Source organism: Panonychus citri, unplaced genomic scaffold (genome assembly GCF_014898815.1).
Source record: "Panonychus citri isolate SS breed McGregor unplaced genomic scaffold, ASM1489881v1 Contig00134, whole genome shotgun sequence".
Taxonomy (NCBI): domain Eukaryota; kingdom Metazoa; phylum Arthropoda; class Arachnida; order Trombidiformes; family Tetranychidae; genus Panonychus; species Panonychus citri.
Window position 1 is genome coordinate 1552893 of NW_026515539.1, and position 14384 is coordinate 1567276.

General features: G+C 30.7%; 2 protein-coding genes across 3 annotated transcripts in view; both read right to left on the reverse strand.

Moving 5' to 3' along the window:
- Positions 1 to 598: 598 nt before the first annotated feature.
- LOC128391588 (histidine-rich glycoprotein-like) lies at positions 599 to 4421 on the reverse strand. Its single transcript, XM_053351504.1, has 2 exons — positions 2584 to 4421; positions 599 to 1589 (listed from the first exon to the last, which is right to left on the reverse strand). The coding sequence occupies exons 1-2, from the start codon at positions 3033 to 3035 to the stop codon at positions 893 to 895; spliced, it is 1149 nt and encodes a 382-aa protein (XP_053207479.1). The 5' UTR covers positions 3036 to 4421; the 3' UTR covers positions 599 to 892.
- A 775-nt stretch (positions 4422 to 5196) lies between these two features.
- Positions 5197 to 14384, reverse strand: part of LOC128391586 (cell adhesion molecule DSCAM-like) — a 47995-nt gene continuing 38807 nt past the window's right edge. The window contains exons 8-13 of one of the 2 annotated variants that reach the window (XM_053351498.1): positions 11402 to 11704; positions 10997 to 11299; positions 9720 to 10535; positions 7991 to 8287; positions 5967 to 6679; positions 5199 to 5773 (exon numbers count right to left, since the gene is read on the reverse strand). In XM_053351498.1, the coding sequence (XP_053207473.1) occupies positions 5714 to 5773; positions 5967 to 6679; positions 7991 to 8287; positions 9720 to 10535; positions 10997 to 11299; positions 11402 to 11704 (2492 nt within the window). In that variant the 3' untranslated portion in view covers positions 5199 to 5713. Of the gene's footprint in view, positions 6680 to 7990; positions 8288 to 9719; positions 10536 to 10996; positions 11300 to 11401; positions 11705 to 14384 lie in introns of both variants that reach the window. The other variant, XM_053351497.1, reaches the window with a different exon arrangement.

A 14384-nucleotide genomic window follows, 5' to 3' on the forward strand; every position in this document is an offset into this window, starting at 1 on the left:
CTTGTCACGATTAATACGATTATACAAGTGATTCGTTAGAGATCATTTCTTTTCAATTCAGAGTTCGTATGAATTTTTTTTTCATTAGAAATTATTCCCACTTTATTATTTGGAAGTTCGAAGGTTTCTTTTTACTTCCAAAAGAGAGCGACACTTGTCATATTTTGTAGAATTCTGTTGGTTTCGCCATCTAGTGAGTTTCGAACGATTTAAATTAGAATGATTTTTTTTCCAAAACAAATTAAATCAAATTAATCTGATTAGTTAATAGTGTGTCAAGGTTAATCAACTATTGTTTCAAAAGTTAATGAGTATACGAGATAGAAAAGTCTACCAGCAATTAAAGTTTAATTTAAAAGGAAAACAAAAGTTTTGGTTTAATTGTTATTGTTTTGAGAATTGTAGACAATAAACTTTTTAATTGTGATTCTAATCAATTAACAATTAATCTCACACCTTTAAGATGTAAGCTACTTTTAATTAAGTTGATAATCTCTGATAATCAAAATGTAACAATAGTAACTTTTAATTTCTAATTGAATTGATTGTTCTTATTTTTATACAAATGGTTTGATTAATTGTTTGGAAAATAAATAAATTGTTACAATGAAAATGTAATGATATTTATATATAAAAATTGATTAAGGTTAGAAAACAATTAACAGTTGATATGAAATTAGTTTTTTATATATATATTATTAGTAGGAAAATGATTTAATCACCAATCATCATCGGCATAGTAATCAAGTAGAGTTAATTGTTGTTGATATTAATTGTTAGATAATATAAATTATAAGGAAATTATTTGTTCATTGATAATGATGATGATGATGATGGTGATTAGTTGATCGTTAAAAGTGATTTTCTATTGTTTTCTAATGATTAGTTTGATTTAATGTTGCTTCTGATTAATATAATTGTTACCATGATTAACCTTTTGTCTGTGATAATCTTGATTGTTGTGATTAAATGTTGATTGAAACCAGATTGATGGTTGATTTTGATTACGATGATGATGATGATTAGAAGGGAATATGAAATTATCTGAACCATAAGGAAAACCCTGAATCGAATTGATTTGTTGACCTAATTGTTGCTGTTGGTTAATATTAGGTTGATGATAATTGTTAATCCATGAAGGTGGAGACCCAGATGACCTTTGTCCATCTCCATATGAACCTTGTTCCTCGTGTTTTTTACCATCAACATCATCAACTCGATAATAAAATCCTTGATTTGAATTAAAATTCCAAGAGGAACTTTTTGATATTCCACCAGCTACTTCCGGTCCCGGAAGTGGATGATTTTGTTTATGTGACCTTTGGAAACGTTTCAATGTTGAAGATGGTTTGACCTCATGGGAGGAAGTAAATGAGATTGGTGGAGATGGAAGGTGAAAATTTCTTCCATGAAACAGATTATCAGGAATATTGGGTTGACCATAGTGGTCAAGAATATTATCCCTTTGATTATAATCACGTTGTTGTCGTTCTTGGTGTTGGTGGTGGTGATAATCAGGTGGACGATGATCGTGATGACCATTGAAATGTTCAGGTAAAGTTTCCTTGAAACTGGACATTATTTCATTCCTGTTATTATTTTACACAACGAAAAGGGGAAAATATTATTAAATTTTGAGTTCTCTCCTCTCTATCAATTGTTACAATTAAAATGCTATCAAATGCGATTAAAGTTAATTGTTGCTTAATCCTTTCAAATTATATATACACAATGATGAACGTGATTACTTTAATTGTCACACTTTTACTCGTTACCTTCAATTGGATTAAGAAGACAATTATTAAATCAAGTCTGACCTTTTTGTCTGACTAATCATAATTGTTGTCAACAATTAAACATCTAAAAATTATCATTACAATTTATTAAGTTGATTAAATCATTTTGATTGTAAAAAATTTAAATTGATTAGTTGACATTTTTATCCTGATAATTTATCAACTTAACTGTTAAATTGTTTCAAACTCAAATTGTAATAAGGTAAATTGTTTGATCACAATTAGTTGACCGATCGTAAGGAAATTAATTCAATTTAATTGTAATTAATGTTATTGGTTAGTTGAAGTTGAATTTTTGAAATTTGGAAATACCTTAATTGTTATGATTAAATTTTGTAACTTTAGATGATTTCTTGTTGTAATTGAAACAATTAACTGTAAATTTTTGATTGTTTAGTTAAATTGTCAGGTAAATGAAACAATGAGACAATTTAACAACAATCAACTTGATTATAAAAAACTGTAATTATCAAAATGAAAATCAATGTCTGGGAAATTGAAAGTTAATTATTTCAATTTCATGGAAGATTATAATTGAAAATGATAATTTAAATTGTTGATAGAAAGAAAAACTTTTCCCAACAATCAAAATTTGATTACAATTCACACAAAATTTATCTTAATCAACGAAAGTTAATTGTTTCCAAATGAATGATAAATCTAATCATGTATTTAAATGAAACTGATTAACAAAAACAATCCAACCAGAAGTGAAAGTTAAAAGTTAAAACAAGATTAAAGATCAACAATCAACCCTAATTGTTATCAGTTAATCACTGATTGTTACCTTATATTTTCAATGAACGCATTTGAATCACCAGGTCCAGGGTGATGATAATTAACTTGATCATGATGGTTAACATGATGATTTGTCTTAATCCGATGATTCTGATCAGCATGACGATAAGTCCGACTGTTAATCCCAAGGTGATGACGAGGTGTGGGCAGTGGTGGGGCTAAAGGTGGGTGAACATATTGCTTTGAATCAGAAGTCTCTGCAAACCTGGACACACCTTTACCTGGATTATTATGGTCAGTTGATTGCCAATTAAAGTGATAAGCATAATTCCAGGATGATGATGAACCCTGATAACCACTAGATGAACTTAATCCCTGATCATTAGGATGAAAATTAAGACGATCAGCTGATAATGGATAAACTCTAGAGACACAATAAAACAAAACGATCACAAAATTGTATCCACAATTAAGGTTGTATTCAATTCCTCTGAGCTTCATGATGTTAATTAACCTGAGATTAACCTAAAATTAACCAACACAGATACACAGGGAATTGAATTAAACTGTCGACACAATTAACAGCAACTTATTGAGGTTAATTAGTTCAATCAAAAGTTTCCAATGACTTTTTTTCTTGTGACAAATTCATAAGGCACAATCAATGAATTTAAAAAATCAATAACTTTTTTAAAATAATCACAATTCACCACAAAACTATCATATAATTTATTTATTTTTAATTGAATTGTTGCGGGTTAAATGATGATGATTAGGGTGGTTGTTGATTGCGAACATAGTTAAATGTTAATTAAATTTGATTCGCAAAAAGTGAAATCCTTTCTTAACTTTTCCTCCTCTCAGGTAACTCGAAGCAGAATTAGGTTACATAAGAAACTCAATGAAACAACAACAACAACTAAATGATATTAAATAATGTTGTGGATGACAATGGTTCTGATGATGATGATGATGATGATGTTGATAATGATGATAAAAAAAATGATGACCTTTAGTTATGGTTGAAAACTTGTTGGTAACTTTGTCGACTCCGCCACGAATTGGTGTATCTCTTGTTGAGCTTGTTGTTGATTTTGTATCAATCTGAACATGGCGATGATGAAAAATGACGATAAGGAAGATGAGAGAGAGAGAGAGAGAGAGATTTATGTACTATCTTGTCTGATTAACGATTTTTTGATTTGAGTTCTAAAAAGTTCTAATAACAATGAAAAGTTTTTCTTGAGTGGGATGAAGTTTCAACTGAGCTTTTGGTGTTACGATTTAAGATATGATCAAATCGATGGTAAATTAGCTAATCATCGTGATTTGACCAATTTGATTGTGTTAATTAAAGACTGATTTAGATGTGATGATTGTCAATCATTAATTCAAATTTCGAATCCCAACTAAAACGAATCCATTGGCTTTCTTGTTAACAGATTTACATATGTACTTTTAAATAATTGAATGTTAATTGTTTAGGGTGCGAGAAAGTTTCCATATAACAATTTAAACGATTTTGATTAATTGTAATTGGTATTTATCTTAATTCACCTTGTATCCAATTCAAATTATTAACCATCTTGATGTCACATAAAATAAATTAGAAGGCACAATTTGTCAAACATAATCTTAATCATGAAATAACGACGACAATTAGGTTAACTATTTACAACATTAAAATGTTAGTCGTTAATTGTATTCACTAATTGTTAAAAATTTATTCTCCAAATATTTAAACTTATAGTATAATCACTGGATTAGATTTTAATTGTTTGTGTTGATTGTCATTAAAGACTTTACTTAATCATTAATAAGTCTCATGGGTGTGAATTACATAGCTAACAACAATTAAGGACAATCAAAAAACATAAAATCCATTTGATTAGTGGTAACTAACTTAATCAACTATCATTAAAAATATCAATTAACTGGACAATTAACTGGAGGTTATTTATAAAAGATTAGATTCTCAATCAACTTGATTGTGTAAATTTAGTTTTTTTTTACAATTAACCATCAAGGTAAATTGTGATAATTGAATTTAATATAAAAAAATGCAACATCTTCAACAATCAACTTAATTGTTCACTCGATCACCATTAACAATTCAAGGGTAAATTTTCAATCTCAACTTGATTGTTAATTTCATTTTGATTGCTGATATTAATTGTTTGTCAACAGAATGACAATATCATTGGTTAATATTTAATCTGATTTAATTTAAACTGTGGACAATTAATAAACTTGGCGATAATGAATTAATTGGCTTTGGTAAACCAATCAATCAACAATTAAAAATTCAATTGTAATCACATTTATTTTGTTTACTTGAAAATTTGATTGTATTAATTTAATTGTAATCAAAGATAATGATTGGAAAAACTCACAATCAAATGATCACAATTTAGGACATCAACAGTTAATTGTTGATCAATAATCTTATTACCTTGATAATGATAAATCAGATTATTGACCTAATTATGATTGTTAACAATTTAACAAATTCTGTGCTGGTCAATCAATGGTCAATCATTAATTGACCTTTAATTATTAATCAAAAGTTAAATTAGTTAATGGTTGATTAGTTAACTGAACCGATTAGGGAACTTAATTGTTGCCAGTTTGTTAAAAAATCAGTAATATCATTTTTATTTATCATCATCGTTGTAACTAATTACAATTTGTTTTAATTGTTAGCAAATACAAAATGACAAATTAATTTGTTGGATTTGATTACAATTAATTTTTCCTTCAAACAATTAACAAATTTTCAAATATCAATAATATATTTATAAAAAAAGGGAAAATTAATCCGATCAAAATGAATTTTGATTAATCAGCAACAATCAATTTCATATTTAATTGTAAACTATTAATGAGCAGTCAAAGTTAATTGTTGTAACAAGTTTGCAAATTAAAAATTATTACATTAGGAAGACATTGGATAATTTTGATAATACAAATTGTCACCATAATCAACACCATCAGGATAAACAATTAGTTAATTACATTAGGAACTGTATCACCAGGTTGAGTTAATTAAGATTCGGATATGGATTAACTTTTGGTTGATTAATTTGGATTTAAGCTCGAAAGTTTTAATTTAACAACAAATTAAAAGTTGAATTTGTTGATTTATCGATTGTGTGTCTCTTAATTGTCCAAGTTAATTGTTACAATAAAGTTCGAGCAACTTGGTAAATGTTTTTTCGGCCTTTGAAAGAACTGGTTCTCTGGAAGAAGAAGAAGAAGAAAAGAAAAATAAAGATAACAATTAGTTAATTGTTGTGGAGATTTTTCTCTCTTTTTCCATTCTAACAGTTAATTGTTTAGCTTTTAAACCCATTTGGGTGGTAAGGGTAGATTATAATTAGAATAAGGATAATTTTTGGTTAATTGATTAACTGTTAGTGGGTGAAAGGTCACCTCATTTGAATCAAGTTGATGATGGTGATGATGTTGATGTTGATGATGAGGGTGAAGTTGATGTTGATGTTGATGGTGAATTGAGTGGATAACAGCTGATGAAGATGAGGATGAGGATGAAGTTGATGATGGATGAAGATGAACATTAAGATGAGGATGTTGTTGTTGAGATGCTGCTGATTTTAAGGTTCCGGTTGATTGTAAGCCCTGAGTGTTGAGTTGAGGTGGAGGAGGAGGAGGTGGTGGTGGGGGTGTTGGAGTGTCAGTCGCCAACATTGTTGAATAGTCAACATGATTGGTTGCATAAGGGGATGGATAATATAATTTACTTGGTGTTTCACAAAACTCTGAGCCCATTAATGAACCACCCAGATCTTTTCCACCTCCATGGTCAGTTAATAAAATACCATTTGAATTACCATTTGTACCACCACCTCCAGTACCAACTCCTCCACCATTAACAACGATATTCCCACATGATAATAACCTTTCATCTCGACCCGATGTAACCTGTTCACCAAGACCCTCACCACAAGTGACCCCACACGTTTCATCATAACTGACCATCATTGGTCTTCGAGAATGACCTTTAAATATCAACAACAAGGAGATAACTATTATCACAATGAGCACTATCACAGCACAACTTGTTGGCACCATAAAACTTAAGGTTGGATATAAGGGTCGGCTCGAATCGAGTGGCGATATTGTCGCTATGAAAAGAAAGAGTAAAAAAAAAGTTCAATCATCAGAAAAGTGATTCATCAAAAGGTAAATAATCAAAGATCATTGAATCGAACTTGAAATAATCATTATCGGTCATCAAGATAATGGTCAGTTTATTATCAGACATCATTTATCTGGACACAATAATGAAAAAACCCCAATAGGAAATGTTAACAGTTTTTCACCCAAAGTGTTTCAATTCATCTTCGTAGCTACTTTTTTTTACCATGTCCTTTACAGGAAGATAACAAAGGATAATAATGATTATGATGATGATGATGAGAGGTGGAAGATGGGAGTGGATGCTGGAGAGTGAAATTAATGAAGGTTTCAGCTTTTGTCGACTGGGATGAGAAACTGAGAGAGAATAAAGGAAAAGGAAGTGAACATGATGATAGGAAAAAAAGATGAAGATAAATTTCTATGAATAGTTTCATATTCTAGATAGAACTTTGTTTTTTTCTTTCTTTCACCTTAAGAGAAAACGAAAGTAAAACTTTCTCTCAATAGACAAATAAAGAGAAAGATAAAATAAGAGAGAGAGAGAGAGAGAGAGAGAGAGACAATGAACATCGATAGTTAAGAAAAGTTCTGAGATTATGAATCGAAGGAAATTCAAAAGGAAATTCAGTAAAACCTCATAAATAGAAAATTTCTTTTTCCTCTTTTCTTTTATCTTTCTTTTCCTCATGAAAAGGAAACTTGATATTATGTCCACCACTTTCTAATGTCCACCTTGTCTTGTTATCGTCTCATGAACATGGTTGATGGTCACAGGATTACATTATCCTCCGAGTGAGAGATTACCTTGATTTTTATTGTTATCATGTTATCTTATCATTGGCACTTTCAATGTCTTTGCATTTCCTATTGAATTTTACTCCAATGTTTTTACTTGAATGGAGGCAATAATTTCACCCACCGACCATTAGATGATTCATTCATCTTTACCTCCCACCCAATGAATTGGGTCAAGAATATAATCTATTTTTTATTACTTAACTGCGTTAATGATATAAGTTTGAAATTGTATCTCAACGATTTAGCAAAGTATTTAATCAATTGTATCGTTGGAACGTGTAATTTAATTTTAAACTAATCTATGGTTTGGAAAGATGAAGATAAGAATGATGATAAAGGATGAGGATAAATGAGATACTCTTCAAGGTTCATTTAAAGAAATTGATGGAAGAGATGGAAGATACAAAATTATAAGTTCAAAATTCGAGATTAGAACTTTTTTCTTTCCTTGATTTCATCAATTCGATAATCAATTATTTTGATAAGATAAAACTTACCCCCGTTATCGGTGAGAGTTGCGAAACTATATTCCCGGTCAGTCGGTCCAGCATCTGAATGAGCAGTGACCAGTAATGAATACCAGGTAGCCGGTTTAAGGTCAGTTAGTAATGAATATTTGTCATCGCCGTCGATCTGATTTGAGACCAAAATCCAATCGGAATATAAATGCTTAACCTTATATTGAATTTCGAAGTGACTTATCGGACATCCCCACGATTTCCACGAGGCCAAATTTAGATTTGCCGTCGTTGAATTGGTGGAAATGAACAATTCCGTACTTGGTGGAGCGGGAACTAGGAAGAGGAAGTCAAAAACAACAAAAATAAGTCGACATTAAATTCAGAACTGAACTTATGGTGATAACTCAGACATCATGTAACAACTCATCAGAAATTTTCTCATCACGATAATAATTCATGATTAGTGATAATTCAGTGTGAAAACTATGCTAATTTTGAGATAATAACAAGATAACTTTCATTTCATGTTCAGACTCATAACTTGGTTCCATGAAGAGTATCATTCAAAATTCTGAGCATTAATTACATGGTAATCATTAGATTGTCTGAATGATACTGATAAAGAAACAAGCTCATCAACTGTAAGAAAAACTTGCCAATTCACTTAACTTGTTTTCGAGTTGAAACTTTTTATTTCGATTTTCATTCGTCTGAGTTATCGAAGGTGTTATTGAATGTTATTCATTCAGAACAATTCTAAATCTCTTTATGTATTGACTACAATCAGTTAATCAAGATTCACAAGATTGATTCATTTATACCCTTGGATAATGTTCCCGATTTCAGGGAAAATTCATGATAATTTCCTGAAGAAGGTAAAGGTAAATGAGATAGATTTCAATTCTCTTTTTGTTTGTTCCAAAAAAAGAAGGAAAATTCATCGAAATCCATTTGAATGTCTTGTATTCTTAATTCAGATCAACCTCAGAACTTACATGGAACTTTTTTTGCGTCATTCTTTTCGTGAGAAGTTAATTCTGTTCAACAATAGACTCGAATTAATCATGATTAAAGTTAATTGAATTAGATTCAAATCGAACTACAATTTCATTTTGATCAATCCTTTGTTTCTTAAAGATATTAAGTTAATCGTCACATTGATCATCCTTATTATTATTTGATTAGTTTCATGTGTCGTGATTGATTTAAATTGTTTAACTTTGGCCATAAGTTAATAATTAATTCAATCACAATTAAATCTGAATAATCAATTAGGACTCAATGGTTATCCTGAAATTAGATTAAATTGTTATCGACCTTTTCTGTTTTGACAATTACAATGAATAAGATTGAAATGAATTTCAGGATTAACTGGAAATCCTTGATTACAATTAATTCAAACCAACAATTTATCTTGATTAACTAAGATTAAAATGATCTACAAGTAAGTTTAAATTGTGATCATAATATAAAAACTTTTCTGTATACAATTAACTTTGATTATCAATAGATTGATACATGTAAATGATGATAATTAAAATGTTTCATCTTTAATTGCCTGAAGCTATTTTTCATTGAATGAGATAAATTTAACACAGCCAATTAAATACTGATCATGATTGTCCACATTGATTGTAGCAATTAATCAATGGAAAACAAGCCTCAAGGTAATTAACAATTGAAACAATAACAATCAATGTTAATAATCATTAACATAGTTTATCATCAAATTGTATGAATATTTTATCAACAACAATTATCTTACCTGAGCCTTTAGTTTTACCTGCAATCACTTGGCTTGGATCGCCTTTGCCTAAATTGTTGTAAGCGTTGATATAAAACTGATAGGAAGTACCACAATCTAAATTGTCCATAACAATTGACCTAATTAGACCTGAGACTTGTTTCTCTGACCAGTCGGATCGGTGGCTTTTATAATGAATGTAATAACCGTTGACCAGAATATCTGAAGATTGAGATGATAAAGTTGATGAATCTTTAGTTGAGCTTAATGAATCTTCATTGAAACTCCAATGTAATTCAATTGATGAATAAGTGAAAGTACCAATGGTCAGTATTGGAGCGGGAGGTGGATCGTTGATCAATGTTTCAGCAATTATCTCCTCCGATTGGGGTCCAGGTCCTTTTGAATTAAATGCTTGGACAATGACCGCATATTTGGTTGACCTTCGTAGGTTATCAATTTTAACACTATGAAATAGTAAAGAGGACGAAGACGAAGGGGAAGAACCGGAAGATGATTGTCTTTCATCTAGATCATTTTCTGAGTTTTCAATCATCAGATCACCGTCGTCATCAATGTCCAAGGTCACAAATCCCTTTCGATGGTCACCGTTTGTCTTATCTTTTCCACCCCGTCCACCAACAATGGTGTTTATTGAACCATCTGAAGCGATTGTCTTAAAGATGTATGGGTCACCTGAGCCATGGACTCGATAACCAAGATAATAGCCTTTGATTGGTCCATTTTGACCATGGTAAGGGACTGGTTTCCATGTTACTTGGAGGATTTTTGATGTAACCGGAAAGACTTTAACATCTTCCGGTGGTAAACTTGGAGCTAGAGAAAGAGGAGATATTTGAATTTATCATGAAATCTGAATGAACAAAATTTTCTCTCGATTAGTTATCATCAATTCTCAATCACTGTTATCTAGAAATTTAAGATAACTTGCGAAATTGTCTTGATAGAATTTAAAGAATTCTTGGAATGCTCATAAAAAGAACTACAAGATTCCGAAATTCAAGTTCGATCATGATAAAGATAAGATATTGAAAGAGAAACTCTTATCATCAGAGTGAGAGTTTAATAGGAAGAGATAAGATTGATTAAGTTGAATGGATGAAACTGAATCAATCTGATTAATCATTTTCTCCATGATAGTTAACTAATCAACCATGAATGGACTAGATGATAAAGTTCAGTATCATCATTATCATTATTTGATATTGAAGCGAAAGAGAACTGATATCTTAGAACTTTTTTTTCGAAACTTCGAAAACAAAAGTTTTCCAACTTACTTTCTTCGTCTGTTTTAAACTCAATAATATCACTAAATTCACTTGACCCGAGGGCATTTGTACTTTTCATACGAAGCTGGTAGATGGTAGTTGGCTCGAGATTTCGAAGGTTCATCGAATTGATCGAACCTAAAATGGTCTCAGTAAGAATTTCCTTCGATTCCCAAGAAACGGGTTTCTTTTTATACTCCAAGGTGAATGAGAGAATGATACTGTTACCAGAATACGGAATTGACCAGCGAACGATTGAAGATCTACTTTCGATATCAGTAACTCGCACATTGTCCGGTCGATCAGGAGGTTCTACAGGAAGTAAACAGTCAAATCGAGAAAAATGTTCATCATTAGTAATCATACTTTTCGAAATTCTAAGAACTTTTTCTCAATAAATGTACTTCAATTTACCTTGTAAAATGACCTGAATATTGAGCTCATCTTTTCCATAATTATTGGTTGCAGTGCAAGTGAATAAGGCTGAATCTCGTCTATCCGCTGATTCAATTTTAAGAATTTGAATAAACCTCGTTTCCTTTTCCGGCGAGTCAATTATCTTATATCTATTCGATTCTTTTGCTGGATCGAATGGCATTCGATCTTTGGACCAACTTAAGGTGATCGGTTTTTCACCATGAGGCTCACAGGGTAATTCAAGGGAATCTCCTTTCTTGATGGGTTGAGCTGTAAAGGAAGATTCAAAATAGGGCGGAACTGAGGGTGATGAGGAAGAGGAAGAAGAAAGAAGAAAAGAAAATCATCACCAAGTACATCAATTAAGATCGAAAATACAAAAGAAAGAGAAAAAGACAGAGACAGTGAAAGAGAGTTGATGATGATGATGATATGATGAGAATGATGGACGACAGTGAAGATTAGTTGTAAGAAAGAAGGAGATGATGATAAAGAAGTGGATGATATCCTCTGATGACCATTGATATATATGAAAAAAAAGTTACTTCTCAAAGTGGATGAGAGAAGATGATGATCATCATCCTGAAGATACACTCCTGACGGTCAGTGAAAATAAGAGTTGAGATGAAGAAGAAAAAAAAATGATTGACCGATAGAAACAGAAATTACTATTGAAACAAATTCTTGGCAATTCTTTCTTATCATCATCACCATTGATAACCATTAAGCGTACAATTGATGTAAGATGATGATGAGAAGGAGGAGAAAGATGAAGAGGATGATAAGTTAAAGGAACGTGTGTTTTTCTGTATCAGAAAATAATATAACCAATGGAAGAGGAAAAAATATATTCTACTCTTTTTCTTCTGTGTTTTTTTTCACTTGGAACTCACCAAATATAATAGATATTAGTTGGAATACTCCCACTTCCACCTTCGTATCCATCGCCTACTCTTCATCATCTCTCATTCATTTAGTTTTGTCTCTTTTTTATTATTATCCTTCATCTTCTCAAGTCTCTCTCTCTTTCCATCATCTTCTCTTCCGCTTTCTCCCCTGTCAATATTTTTCCACCTCCATGATAACAAATGTCCTTCAATATCAAATGAAACTAATCATTTGACTGGGAATTCAATTGGATGAAGGTGAAGAAAATATATAATAACAGCATTGAACTGAACTCAATTGAATTTCATCATGTGTTCAGTCAGAAAATCTGTTCCAATGAGTTGATGATGATAAACACTCCAGCAACCCACCAGATACTTTTTGCTACATGGAAACTTTTTGATAACACTAATCATGATCGAAGTGAGAGAGAAAAAAATTCCAAGACTTTTTCAAGGAAGAAAAAAAAAGTTCTGACTGATAATATTTTCAGAATATATTATATACATGAGAAAGAGAGAGAGAGAGAGAAGAAAAAAACTCAAAATTGGAGAAAAAAGTTACACCAACAAAACTATCAAGTGTAAAAAAGAGATTAAGTAACCCACCATGAGAGAATGATTCAGAAAATTCAGTGTCGAATTTGAGAAAAGAAAAATAGATCACATGTAAGAATTATTTTCCAAATCAGTTACAAACTCGAATTTGAATAATCAGTTTACAAGAAAAAATTGTTTATCAAAAAGATGAAAAATTCTGACACCTTAGAATATAAATAGACCCATAGAAGATGTGATTATGGAATCACATCAAAATTCTGAGCATTCTGATGAATTATCATCATGAATCAACAACTCACTCGATATTATCAACTATTAATAGTAATATGTTTTTCTGTTCAATTATTATCATCATTATTTGCAACAGATGATGAAATTTAAAGTTATATTAACGTTTGATGTGATTGTTTTTTCATCATGAATCCTGAACTTATGGTGATAAAACTCAATATAAAGAGAGAGACACACAAGTGATGAGGATAAAATAATAATAACAATGAAAGGGAAATAATTTTAATAAACACTAAGCAAGGAAGTAAACAGTTTTGTGTCAACCTATTTTTTTCATCTTCATCTTCATCATCATCATGATGCTCATGGTTCAATTCAGTTTGCAAGCTGCTTCACAGAAAAGTTCTGATCATCATCATCATCATCATTTCATCCACCACCAAACACTCATCTGAACCTTTCTCTCTCTCTCTCACTCTCACTCTCATTTCCTCATCATCATTTTCATCATGTTTATATTGTTTCATGATGATAAATAAAATAATAATCTGTTATTCTGACAAAATGTTTCCTCTGAATTCATTTCCAATTCAATGAAATCTAAAATTTTTCACAACTTTTCCACCTCTTTCATGTGATATTGTTTCATTTTCAGTTAATGAACATGAGAAGAGTAAAAACTATTTTCTGATTAAAACTGATTAGCATAACAATTAGTGGATTAAACAATTAAATCAAATAATAATCCACTTTGATACATTGAATCATAATTTAAGGTTTTTAGTTTGGTGTAAAGTTTCAAAAATGAAACTGATCAAATCTCCTAAATGTTTCATGAAAATTTTCATCCACAAAATGTTTTCTATTGATTTTATATTGATACAAGATATTGATTGTTATCTTTTACTCATCATCATGTTTTTGTTTCATGTTATTTGGAAAAAAAGTTCAAGAGAATCAGATTGATTCGGAAGGTCATGATGATTGTTGACTGGACACATTAACACATTAGAGTGAAATATTATATTGAATCTGTTACTCTCTCTCTCTCTCTCTCTCTCTCTTCTCTCTCCCTATGGTCAGTCTATGTTCAATCAATGTTAAATTTACCATGGAAATCGATTGGAACTTTTTTTCTTCCTTCCCTGTTTACTGAACTTTCCATCATCATCATCATTATCATCATGATACTCAGTTACAAAAGAGAGACAAAAATATTTTCTTTTCCATCTCAAAGATGATGATGGAAAAACATATGTTGTTGACAATTGTTAATATGTAACAATTAACTAATTAACTCA

Bases quoted from the DNA above. Each gene is read 5' to 3' on its own strand.
- LOC128391588 (XM_053351504.1), bottom strand. From the start codon at position 3,035: ATGAAGCTCAGAGGAATTGAATACAACCTTAATTGTGGATACAATTTT. The intron at 1,590-2,583 runs GTAACAATCAGT...AAATAATAACAG, and splicing joins GCGTTCATTGAAAATATAAG to GAATGAAATAATGTCCAGTT.